Raw genomic sequence first — 12,862 nt, 5'->3', positions numbered from 1 at the left:
GTCCCATGCCTGGTATGAGTGTCTCCATGCCTGGTATAAGTGTCCCCATACGTGGCATAAGTGTCCCATGCGTGGCATAAGTGTCTCATGCGTGGCATAAGTGTCCCCATGCCTGGCGGAGCATCCAGCTCGCCTATGTTCGTGATTTGTGTTTCATTCCTGCATCTCTTTCTTTTGAGACCCTTTGCTTCATTTCCTTCTTCTCAGGGTCACTTATACTGCCTTTATTAAAGAACTTGTGTCTTTTTAAGGCATCTGGCAGCTTCATACTCATGTCATCCTGAGAAAGGAGACTGTAAGGGGCTACTGGCAGGCAAGGTGGCCTCTTAAAATATGGGGGGAGAGGGTCTGAGGTCCTGAGAGGCAGAGTAGCTTAAGCATAAACAGTTTGACTAGTTACCACTCTTTAAACATTAAAAAAAAAAGCTTTAAGTGCATTTGTGCAGATGCGGTTGTTTGGCTAGATAATAGGGCAGGTAAAAATGGGGCTTAAAAGCATCTTTCTTGGCCCTGCGTTTACGAGCCTTAAGCGAAGAAAGCTTAGTGTTTGGAGCTAAGTGCGTTTTCCAGTACCTGAAAAGTTGGGGTTATTCCCGATATAAGAAGGATTTTTATGTCCATTTAAAAATGGATTTCCTTAAACAGCGAGTTCCCTTATTACCGTTAACACTCCTGTGCCCCGAACAAAAGGGTAGTTTTATATAAAAGAAAAGTACTTATTGAGAAAGAGAGGCTGCTGCAGTAATTGATAAACTAGAAAGTTGCGTAATTTTTTACTTATCACTTTATTCGTGTGTTCCCGATGATAGAAATATTTATTTCAGGTTCCATCTAGAAGTACATTTATTTGACTGTGTAAAGCTGTTTACCTACTCCCTGTAATGAATTTAATGTTTCTCACTACCAGAGTACATATGATAAATATTTTTGACAAAAGTCTTTTAACATTTTGAATTCAAATAAAAACAGTTTGTGAAATCGATTAATGTTGAGAACACTGCACCCTTTAAAAAGGATGAAGTCATGCTCTGGCATCCCCCACTTCTGAGCCTTTAGTCTATGGGTGGGGTAGTGAGCCCTCTTCAAAATCTAGAGGGGTGCTTTGGTCACTTTTAATCTTTCTCACGTTCAAATATGTGATGTCACTCTTAAATACAGAGAGCACTAATTCATACATGCTTGACGGTCTTGACAGTTACAGAGCCCAATACAAAGGTTTGTGTTTTGAATTCAGATTGAATTAGAAGTAGAATTTTGGGCTTTCATCTAGGTTAATATCTTTAATAGTGAGCTTTTTTCCTCAACCAGGATTCTGGAAAGTAAATCTTACAGAAAATGTGTGCATTTTTTCAATTTTCCCAAGGATGGTACAAAACTCCATACCTAAGAGAGAAGTTTGTTCTTTACACATAAGGATGCTGCAGGGTAGAAGGGATTCTCTCTCTCAGAATCCGATTGAGGAAGGGTGTCTAGAGCATATATATGTAAGGGAATGATTTATTTTCATTGGAAATTTTTCACTGGAAATTTCAGTGGAAATGTCAAATGCCATTTCTAAAAAGTGGGTGTCATTGACCAGTTTCCGTAACGTGTCAGCTCAAAAGTTCAGAGCTGCCAGTTCTTTTGCCTGAGGAGGTAGACCCCAGATTCTCTTTGAAACAAGCAATACAAGCAACACATGAAAGACTTTATTTCAGTTAGGTTTTTTTCCATTTTCTATGAGTAGGTTTCTGGATTTTTCAATATTGTGTTTCACTGGCATACGTATTATGTTAAATTGTTTTATTGCTTTAGCCTATAGAATATTGTTGTGATACCCACATAATGTCCTCTTTAACTAATGTCCTAAGTTAATTTTGTTTAAAGCACAGGGTCTATGGGAAAAACATTTTCATCAGGTCATAAACAGTTCGAGATCGCTAGTGCCCAGCAGTAGAATACTGTCCTAAGTCTACACAGTGGTCCTTGCACTTGTAAGGATTTACAAATTTCTTGACTTAGTTATCTTGTAAAAAACTCAGACTATCATTTGTTGTTTTTATTTTGCCAAATAAACTGTGTTTTATAAATATTCATTACATATTAGTCCAGCTATTGTAAAATTATTTGTATGTATGTTTTTCTTAAGCACAGTTTAGACAGGTTCAGTGCAGTGTAAAACTTTGTTACATTGAGCTATAGCTCTCTGCTTTAAAGATCTGGACATAGTTCAGAAAACACTTAAAGGGAAATTAACATTTCAGTTGAAGTTACACATGTAATTTCCATCCTGTCATATTTTGGTGACCTTTTGTGACAGCTTGTCTCAATTGGAAGAAGGCATTTTTACTTGCTGATTAAAGATGTCATTTGAAACCATTTTATTACCGGGGTTGGTGAAATTAATCTTGACACTTAGAACCACTAGAAAAATAATTGCTGATTCACCACATAAAATGTGTGTGTGAACCAATCATGTAGTCAAGATTGGAGTAAAAGTCTGCGCTCGTTAAGAGATTAAATTTCTTTCAAATGGGGTCTGGATTCATTTGAAGGGGAGGGGAATGCCATAGAAACAATTTCAAGAAAATGAAATGTGGCTTAGAGATGTAGGAAGAGTTTGGCGATGACGATGGCATCCAAGGTAGGAGACAGACTGGCAAGATCTAAAATGCACCCTTCACTGTGGAAAAGGCGTCGGCGAGCTTCTCAGAATGTGGTGAAATCTCTAGAAGATGTTCGTTTATCTGTGTAAGATAACTTACCACAGTAGACAGTATTCTCAAATAAAGGAACCATATTTGAATAAGTCAGCTTTTTTCTTTTAGGAATTTAGAATAATGTGTCAACTAAAGTTTCTTAGGGCCAGCGTCTGTGTGTGTTTTGTACCCCTAAAGCATGGGTCGGACAGGCGGGCACCTCCGGGGGCCCCACAGACATTTGCATCGAGGGCTTTTTCTCATGTGACTTTGCTGTCATTTGGTATTCAGCCTTCCCTATCAGTGCATGCACGTCTTCACACAGTCAAGTGTTATTTTTCTGCTAAATCTGAGAATTTGAAATGATAAGAGTATTAAATGAGTTTTCCATTCTTTATGAAATTAACTTTGACTACAGAATGATTTCATCAATAGTTTTGTTTTAAAATCAGAAGAGTCAGGAATTTGTTTTATATTCTTTTTGTCCCTGTGCCACCGTGCATTAATAATCTACCGGTTTCAGTAAGAAAATCGTACCGGTGTAGGGCGGGCGGAGCCAGGTGTCGAGTGCCGTCGTCTGCGGTGGGTGGGAGAAACGATGGCGACCGCCCACAGCTTGCGGGTGGCGGGTGGCGGGCAGCGGGCGGCTGTTACGTACAGCACCAGCCTCTTCGTTTTCGCTCCCCTCAGAACATTCCGTGGCCTCAAATGGAAACACTTTCGTTTATTTGTACAGGAGGCACTCGGATGTTATTCCGGGAGAAAGCGTGCCGTCCTTGAGCAGGTCTCACAGTGGACGTGGGTGTCGCGATTGTGTCCCGTTTGTCCTGCTAGCTCAGTTACTTGCTGTGGGCGAAGCACTCGCTGCCCCAGAGCTTCCGTGTCACGTACTGCCCTGTCTCCTCCCTGTGAGTCTGTTCCGACTCTTTTATGTACCTAACATGTGTGCATCTTTTCACCTAGAGCTTTCAGCGGAAGCCAAAGCGGCGCTGCTCGAGTTCGAAGAACGGGAGCGTCAGCACAAGCAGGGCCGCTACGGCTCACGGCGGGGCGGAAGGAGAGGAGGCTCCCTGATGTGTCGTGGCCTGGGGGACCAGAGGAGAGAGAACAGTGACAGGGGACGGATGAAAGACCACAGGCCTGCCCTGCTGCCCACTCAGCCTCCCGTCGTGGTAATGTTGACAGTTTCATTGTGATCGCCTCAAACTTCCGGTCAGACGGAAACGTGCTTTCGTGGGTATCGCATTTTGCGTTTATTGCTTAGTCTAGTATTACAGTTTACTGATAGGATTAGTGGCTAAAGTTTCTTTATAGTCTGTAACAGGATGTTATCTGCGGTCTTGTAAATTCTCTTCCCTGTTATCTGGGGAGCGAGAACTCATTGTGTACACGGCTGCTTGTGGAGCAGGGAATCATGAGCCCTGCCTCCTTAGGCGACAGGACCGCAGAGGAGCCTTGCTTTTAACTTCTGCTCGTGCAGGAGCGCTTCTCCCCAGAGCACCACCCTCAGGACTGGATTTATTACCTCCAGAATCTCGGCAGTCATCGTTTATTTTATAAAAATGCTTTTTTCTTTGTCCTGTTTACCGTAGGTTTTTCCTTAAGTACACCAGTTCCTCTTAGAGTAACTACCATATTCTATCCATAAAAATGGGGTTGTCTTATCCTAGCCATAAACATTTTTCATAGTTTAGGGATAAAGCATATACTTGTAATTTTGGCCTACTTTTAATTTCCCTGTATTTGAAAGACGAGACGTCTCAGCAGCACGGCAGGAATTGTAGTGATTGTGTTGGGTCCACTGAGTCTATGTCTCTCCTACATTTTTATCCAAATTTAAGGGAAAAGCACTTTGCTTCTGTGTAGAAATGCTAGGTTTAGGAGGCGCTCGTCTGTGAAATGGCGAAAGTGGAGAAGTCGATTTACTGTTTTAACGGGAGAATCCCATTGTGACGGGAAGGAGGGGCCCAGAGGTAGGTGGCCGATCCCAGCCTGGAGGGACCGGTGGTTTTCGCGGCTGGGCTCGTCTGCGCGCGTTCCCACCGCCATTACAGGCCGAGGTGCCACTGACCTCGCGAAGGCTGGCCTGCCTTCCTCGTCTGCCCCGTCCTGCGTCCCGGCCCCGTGTGCGGCCCCAGCCTGCATGCGGCATGTGTCGAGCGGCCGGTGTGGCCATTTTGGCGTCCTGGGGGGAGCAGGCACACAGGAGACCTGTTTTTGTGGGATCGTGTTTCCACGGTCCAGGACCGTAGCCAAGCTCCCGTGTTGTCACCCACAGTGAGGGGACTGCCCGCCGGCCTCCTTCAGGGGTGAGCCGAGTGGCCAGGGGACGCTGTGAGATTTCCCAGTGAGTCACCCAAGCCCCCCACAGCGAGGTGGCTCTCTGGATCTTCCGGCTGACATGGCCCCAGAGCTCCCTGTGAGCGGGCCGAGCCTGGGGCCGAGATCAAGGCCGAGACTAGGGCCGACCCAGCCCGGCCTCTCGGGGCTGCAGGCGCCGCTCCCGTCTCGCGAGTCAGTGCCCTTTAGAATGGCAGTTTACTGACGAGGTCAAAACTGTCTGCCCTGAACGTCCCCTCACTCCGACCTGTGTCCGCCCCAGATCACAACCGCCCGTGACCCTGTTTCCTCCCCAGCCCCAGGCCCAGCGTTCTGGAAAGAACGCTCTCTGCCCATGTCTTGGCTTCTGTCCGTCTCCTCGTTCAGTCTGGACCGTGTCCTTCGCCCTGTCCTGCGTGAGCTCTCGGAATCACCCCCTCCCCTTGTCCTTTCTGGTCCCACTGTGCTCTGGGGCCTTGGGCGTCACCAGTGAGCGCCCCTTTCTTGAGCCTCTGATTTGGGGCCTGAGGTTTGGGGTGTCCTCGCTCATCTTCTCGGGCTGCCTCCTTCTCTCCTGTTCCGTCAGCTGACTGTTCTCAGGTTCTGTCCTCTGTCCTCCTTTTATCATGGCTCAGCCATGTCGTCCTTGCCGCCACCTGCCATCCCCACGCGGCTGAGTCTCTCGCCCTGCCCTCTTGCGAGCTCTGATTTCGTTTCCTCGCTGCCCTGTCGCTCTCCACACGGACAGCCCGCGGGCCCCTAGCTGTGCCGTCCAAGACCCACGATGTACTTAAAACTTCTGATGCCCTCGGGTACGCGACCTTGCGTCGTGCGCGCACTCGGTTCCATTCGGGCGCGCTCCGACGTCAGTTACTGCGCTGTCTGGTGTTCACCGGCGAGTGAGGTAGCCGAGGTCCCCGTCACGTGCTTCCTCACCGTGCACGTTGCGTGTGGCGGGACGACAGACCCTGCAGGGGATTCAGGAGCCGCCACAGTTTGGCGTCCTGCTCGGGGGAGCAGCTCGCTGTGCTCGGGGCTGGTGGGGAGTTTGCTGCTGCCTCTGCTGTGTGTGGCCGGTCTGACTCGTGGCCACAAGCAGGCCTGGGCCATCAGGTTCCCTCTAGGTCAGCTCCGGCTCTTTAGCTCTCCACGACGGTCGTGTAGGAGGAGGAGGACGGCCAGGACCCTGTTGCAGGCTCCCTGGGACTGTCCGACAGTGGCCCTGGGCCTCGGCGCTTCGGCGCACGCGCTCCACGCTGCGCCTTCCCCCGTCCTTTCTCCGGCGGGAACCACGCTGGCGTCCCTGGTGTACGCGGCCGCGTGTCGGTCCGCCTGTCCACCCGCACCAGCACCCTCCGTGCGCGGCCCTCTCTTCCCTGCTTCCTGCGCGGTCCAGGGCGGGCTGGGCTTGGTGGGCCGGGGGCGGATGCCGTCTGTCGCATCCACGCGCGGCGTGGGGCCGGCTCGCGTGGGAAGGGGCGGTCCTCTGGAACAGGCGGCGCTGCTTTGCTCCCCGCCGGCCCCGCAGCTGCTCCCGTGAGCTGCGAAATCCCAGCGTCCTGTGGGACCAGCGCGCGTCTCTGCCGGGGTCAGCAGTCGCCGACGTGGCTTCTCAGTGTTGATATCTGTGAATTTGTCTTTCTGTGGTTTTAGACACACTCGCCGAGACTGATTCCTCCTCCGCAGCCTCAGCCGCCGCCGCCGCCGCCGCCCCCGCCGCAGCAGCCGATCAGAAGCCTGTTCCAGCAGCAGCCGCTGCAGCCACTGCTGCCTCTGCAGCACCCGCACCACCCCTCCCCTCCGCAGGGGCTGCACATGCCGCCCCAGATCGAGGCCCCGAGGGTGATGATGACCCCTCCGCCCGTGACCCCGCAGCAGCCCAAGAACATACACATAAACCCCCACTTCAAGGGGGCCGTGGTGGCGCCCGTTCAAGGTACGTGTGTCCTTCGCGGTCGTAAAGCCACCGGGCCCCGTTCAGGTCTGTCAGGACGACTTGGCTTCCGGGAGGCCCGCCCGCCTGCCCTCAGGGACGCGGCTGTGTCTTTTTTCCTAATTGAGTAGAAGGTGCCGAATTTTGAGGGAAGCAGAGGCATCGTGGCGAGGGTAGCACTGCCTCTCCAGACGCCCTGGCGGGGTGTTTGCGGAGTGGGTCCCCTCAGGCCTCTGTTGAGCGCACTTGTTGTCTGAGGCACCGAGATACGGGGGTGACCGAAACAGACGAAGCTTCTGCAGTCAGGCGGTCAGTGAGCAGCAGGCACGTTAGTTGTTGTGCGGCATGTGACAGGATGCAAACGCAGTGACAGGGCGGACGCGGGTGGAGTTGGCTTCATTGCCGGTGTACAAGGTGGAAGCCAGAGAGCTGGTGGCATGCCCTTTTCAGCGGAGAATATTCCAGGCAGAGGAGTCAGAAGGAACAGAGGGTCTTAGTTCAGGTGAGACCACGCCTGCGAGTTCAGGTGACCAGAAGGAGATGATGAGCAGAGAGGATGTGAGCACCTGGGCCGCGCAGGGCTCCGGCTTCCCTCCGAGCGAAACACGCGCTGGCCGGAGGGTGGCCCAGGCCTGACGCCATCGGCTCGTGTTTCAGAGAGTTGTGCTCACTGCTGAGGTGAGAGTGGCCATAGGGTGACGAGGTTGGAAGCCAGGCACCTGGCTGGGACGTACTTAACCGACATCCGGTAATGGACGGCAGCGGCTCAGATGAGGTGGCAGCAGCGACAGTGTGGAGTGGCCAGATGCTGGCTGCGATTCAAGACGGACCCACCAGGATTTGGTGGCAGGTGGGACGAGAGAGAGAGCGCGCACGCACACGTGAGCGAGCGCAGGAATGACGCCAAGGGGCCCGAGCACCGGGGATGGGGGGGCTGCCATCACCTGGCGGTGGGGAGCAGGGGTCGAGGAAAGACCAGAGTTCTGTCCTGGATGAAGTTGAGGAGCTGGCTAGACACGTAGGCGGAGATGTCAGGCAGGCAGGTGGCATGAGTTCAGACATGGGTTCTGGGCTCCAGGTACACATTGGGGGGTTGTTGGCACCTAGATGGATCTAGAGCCTCCGCCCAGTGAGAGGCCTAGAGAAGGGATGTTGCCGTGTGGGAGAGACCACGGCCTGGAACCTGGGGTGATCGGGTCAGCATTGGGGCGGGGCTATGATAGGAGGGAAGGAGGGAACGGGGAACGGCAGAGACAAGGAGCAGGGGAAGAACGTGGCCACCGAGGGCCCGCAGGAGGGACCCACTGCTGACCGGTCAGTGGAGAGTGCACTTAGCAGTAGGGGCCTTGGGGCGTTTGACAGGGTGGCTTTGGTGAAGTGGCAGAGGCACGCGCCTTGCCAAGGGGGATTTGGGAAGGAGCGGGGCACTGAACCTGGAGAGTGACGTGTCGCTGGTCTTCCAAGGCGCTCTGCTACAGCAGAGGTCGGTGGTGATTGGTGGGAGGAAGTGAGTTTGAAAGGAAGCGTTTCATTTTAAAGTGGAAAAACTAGCAGCTAGTTGAGAAGGGAAACAGCCAGTGCAGGTGAGGGAGAAGTATGTCCTTCCCGGGCCCGGTGCCCAGTGCCAGGACGGTGGTGGTGGAGGCCGTTGTCATGAACTTAGTCAGACCAGTCAGTGTCCTTGGTCAGGTGTGGTCCAGACAGTTGAGTGCTGGAGTCGAGGTGTTGGCAGAGCAGCAGATGGTGGTGGTGTTTGAGGGAGCACGGAAGGCAGCGTGGTAACGGGCCTGCAGGGTGTGGAAAGGGGGTAACCGGACATCTTTATAGGGGCAGATGATGGGGCAAGTCGGGTCCTGCAGCGAGCGACGTGGAAAGGGAGACCATGTAGCGGGAAGAAGGGGGCTGCATAGCGATTGCGGAAAGGTGGGTCACTGACGACGACCAGCCTTGGGATAGAGCTGAGCCCAGAGGGACGGAGGATGGGGACCTGAGAGGTAGGGTGCCAGAAGCATCGTCTCTGCCAAGACGAGGGACAGGGCACTGCTGGTGTTGGTGGGCTGGGAGCTGGCCTCTGAGGCACGTGAGCAGTAGTGGAGCAAGAGGTGGACAGCAACAGGTGGTGGGTGGTGTCTTCAGGTGACAGGAGATGCAGACAGGACCCGGGGCCAGGAAGGCCCCACCACCTTCAGAGCCAGCAGGAGGAGGGCTGAGACAAAACCCGCCTCGCATGTCGGGAGAGCTAGGTTTCCATTAGCATGAGAAGGGGACAGGCTGAGGGCGTCATGGCTTCTGGTGACGGTGAACTTGGAATTCCAAAGGGTGTGGTTGAGAAGTTTGCATCTTGGGGAGCAGCCCGAAGTAGGACTTGGGGTGCAGGGCAGGCCAGTGGCCTGTAGGCACTGTGAAATGGGGCTGTGGCCTTGCAGCAGAGGACCGTGACAGTGGCATGCTGGCCGTGGGTGTGTCAGGGGGAGGTTAGCATCCTCGAGACACTGTAGGAGATCGGGAGGGAGAGTCAGAGTGGCTTTAGTGCCTGTGGGTCCCCAGTCCCCTGATTCACCCACTTGCTTGTCCCGTACCTGTCTTAGACTCACTCAGTGGCCGCGCCCTCTCCAGGGGCTCCGAGCTTCCCTGGGCAGGCTGCATGGCTGCCGCCCGCACAGTGTAGTCCCTGCAGCCAGCACGCTGCCTGCATCTCCTTCAGTAGCTGCGAGGTGGACGGACCGACACATGCGTGCGGGGGGGGACAGTGCGTGCAGGGGGCCCTGTGCTCAGTGCGTTCCTGCACACGCAGCTGCAGGGAATCTAGTCTGTTGGAGGAATTTTACTGATGTCAGCATCTGTTTTGTGTATTTCCTTGTAAAGTCGAAGGAAAACTGGCCGTTGGTAAGGCTCACAGCTTCGCGTAGCCTAATGAACAACGGTGTGAGAGCACAGAGAAGGGGGGAGCGCTACAGAGACCCCACAGTGCCCTCCAGGCACGAGAGCAGCGTGCCTGGTGCCTGGCCCGGACCGGCCTCCCGCGTGTGGAAGGCGGGATGCGCTCACTACGAGTTGGCTTCCTGGCGACAGCTCTTGAGCCCTTAGAAGCAACTGAGCTGCTTTTCATCACTGAGCCGATGCCGTAGTGCCCGCCACACACACGGTCCTTCTCTCTGACACACCTTTGATCTTGAGATACGCTGACGCAGGAGAGAGCGACAGTTGTCCTTGCTGAGCGTACGTCCCGAACACTGGAGTGGCTGTTTATTCACTAGTTAGTGAACGGGCTGAAGTAGAGAGCACAGTGCTTCTTGAGAGGCTGAGTGTCTAGCTGTCCCCTGCACGTGGAGACAGATGACCCCGTGATTTTTGGAGCCGGAGGCAGTGAGAAGGCACATTAAAAAACTGCTTTGTCAAAATTGACAACAGATGCGTGTCTTTTCCCGATGGCACATGTTTTCTTTCGAGGCTGAAGTGTGTTCCATCGTATTATAATTAACCGGTTTCGGTGGAAGTTTAACTTCAGATTTTCACCATTACAACTGTTGCAACGAAAGGAAACTCAGTCTAGTCCATTAAATACATGGGCCAACAGACGATGCACATTTTAAATATCGAACATGCAGCGAGCCAGGTTCCGCTGGTGTGGTCCGTTAGCAGCGCAGATTTTCAGCTCCCTTCTGTCCGAGCACAGAGGGAAGCAGGCGGCGACAGTCGTCTCTCCGCCTGCAGGCCTGGGGCGCAGCGCCCCGCAAGGGCCGTTCGCACCCGCCTGGGCATTCGCTCTGGCTGGGCCAGCCTTCTCCTCTGCCCCAACCACACCTGTTCTCACGTGCTCCCCTGTCAATTTTTATTCTTTTTTTTGCTTTCTCTTCTTGCTTTTATAGGTTTTTTTTTTTTTAAGTGCCAGCCATCAGAAGGCTTCTGAGTGAGAAATCTCTTAATCATAATCAGATTCCTTCCCAGAGATCCCTCCTGGGTCTCTAGCTCTTGCTGCCCCCAGTTCAAGAGACTTAACATTTTTCCCTTGGAATTATTTGATAGGAATTGATATTTAAACCCCCAGTTTAAATGAAAGTAAGTGGTACGTTTTTGTGATGATCTGGGCATTTTCTATCTGATACTTTGTTTTAGAAACGCTGTCTTCGCATTGTTTAACATGTAGTTTTTTTCTTCCTTTTATACTAATCTTTTGAAGTCAGGTGGTCTAGTTTTTTTTCTTTCTATGCTTCACAATTTGATATTTTACATTAAGTATGTAATTGATGTACCCCAGCGCCTTTCAGAATTAATTCTAGCTGTGTAGAATTAGGGGCTGGATCCTGTTTTATATATAAAGTCTTGCAAATTGACCCACTCTCATTTTGAAATTCTGACTCATTGGATTAGATGCTCAAGAGAGGGATCGACTCCTGCCTTTCAGACAATTTCATCAAAGTAAGTTTCTTTCAGTCACACGTTGCCTTTGATTAAGCAGTCGCATAGGCCCATACACACTGTCACTTTAAGTTGGACGGGTGGAAGTGTGATGCTAATTACAAGGCTTAGTGTATGGAATTCCTTGAGTAATCGTAGTAAATAAAAATTAGTTTATCTCAGCACTCTGTTTTTAAAGTAATTTTGATTGACTTTTACGTTGTATCATTCCTGTATTTTTCATTTACAGGAAATTTCTGAAGTTAAAAATATGCTGTATTTTTAATATTATATAATTACATTTCTAATTTTTAAGTTATTATTCTTGCTCTATACTCACTTGGTCATTCCTCTGTGCATGTCTGTGTCATAGTCCCTTCTAGGGACACTAGCCAGTCCTATTGGCTTAAGCCCACCCACATGGCCTCATTTTACCTTAATTACCTTTTTAAAAAAAGGCCCTCCCTGCAAATGCAGTCACGGTCTGAGTTACCAGGGTTAGGAATTTGGGAGGGGGCCACAGTTCAGCCCGTGGTGCCTGACACTCGAGAGCTGCCGAGATGCACCCAGCCATACGCTGCAGCGGAAGATGCAGTGGTCACCGCTCTGGTGATTTTCTTCCTTCCAAGATCAAGATCAGTGATCACATAAGTTTTAAATAGTTTAAACACATCCGATTTAGCCAGAGGATGTGAAACTGAGATCTGGTTTCTTCCTCGGTATAGAATGTCTGTTTTAAAACGATTTGGTTCCTTGTTCTTCTGTAGATCCATGGGACAAATCAAACAACAGACAAAGCCTCGGCTCAGGTTCTCTGTAACAGTACCACGGACTTGTGTGGTCCCTGCTCTCTGCCTGCTCCAGTCCCCCCGCCCCCCCAGCCCTCGCTTTTTCATGATGCGAGAGGGTTTAGATCTCAATCTGTATTTGATTGGAGTAGGAAATGTAGCTAGGATTTGGTAGGCTGGATGACCTGGATATGGGTGCGAAAAACAAAGCAGGTTTTTTATTTGAGAGGAATAGTGTCTTCTGTTGCGAAATATTTTAATTCTAAATAAGAATTCACTATCACAATTTCAGCCTCTGCTTGTATGACAAAGACAGAAAGTTCTGCCCTCTTCTCTTGCTTTATGGGACGGTGAAACCAGCCCACACTTAGCTTGAGTGTAAACGTAGTATAGTTTATACATGGTACATACACATCGTATGCAGTTTACATTAAACTTAGCGTGTGGTATCCCTTTTCTGGTGGGTTTGGATGGGGAGTGAACTGTTTGTAACGAGAGGTGTCTTTCTGCAGTGCCCTTGCTGCCTGCTCCGAGCCCGCCGAGACCTGCCGTGGGACCCCAGAGATACCCAGTGAGTAGCAGCTGCACCTTCTGCTCCGAGAGAGATGAGCACACATTTACTAAGAAATATTAATACAGCAAATATAAATGGGTCCCGCTAAATATAAGTTTAAGGATTTGTAAATATTGACCATAATTTTTGCAGTGGAAAATGTTTGTTAAAAGCTTAAGGTCAGTGGGTTTTT

The 12,862-nt window shown here is 51.0% G+C and overlaps 1 protein-coding gene across 1 annotated transcript in view; it reads left to right on the top strand.

Annotated features, from left to right (window-relative positions):
- The window catches only part of RBM33 (RNA binding motif protein 33), a 96,164-nt gene that overhangs the window by 35,421 nt on the left and 47,881 nt on the right, over positions 1-12,862 (top strand). Inside the window, 3 exon segments of the mRNA XM_039837281.1 lie at positions 3,642-3,850; positions 6,651-6,933; positions 12,629-12,687. Of these exon segments, the coding sequence (XP_039693215.1) occupies positions 3,642-3,850; positions 6,651-6,933; positions 12,629-12,687 (551 nt within the window).

This window comes from Pteropus medius, unplaced genomic scaffold (genome assembly GCF_902729225.1).
Source record: "Pteropus medius unplaced genomic scaffold, Ma_sr-lr_union100, whole genome shotgun sequence".
NCBI classification, from domain to species: Eukaryota; Metazoa; Chordata; class Mammalia; order Chiroptera; family Pteropodidae; genus Pteropus; species Pteropus medius.
Note: the sequence above shows the minus strand (reverse complement) of the source record. Positions and strands in the feature narration are given on the sequence as shown.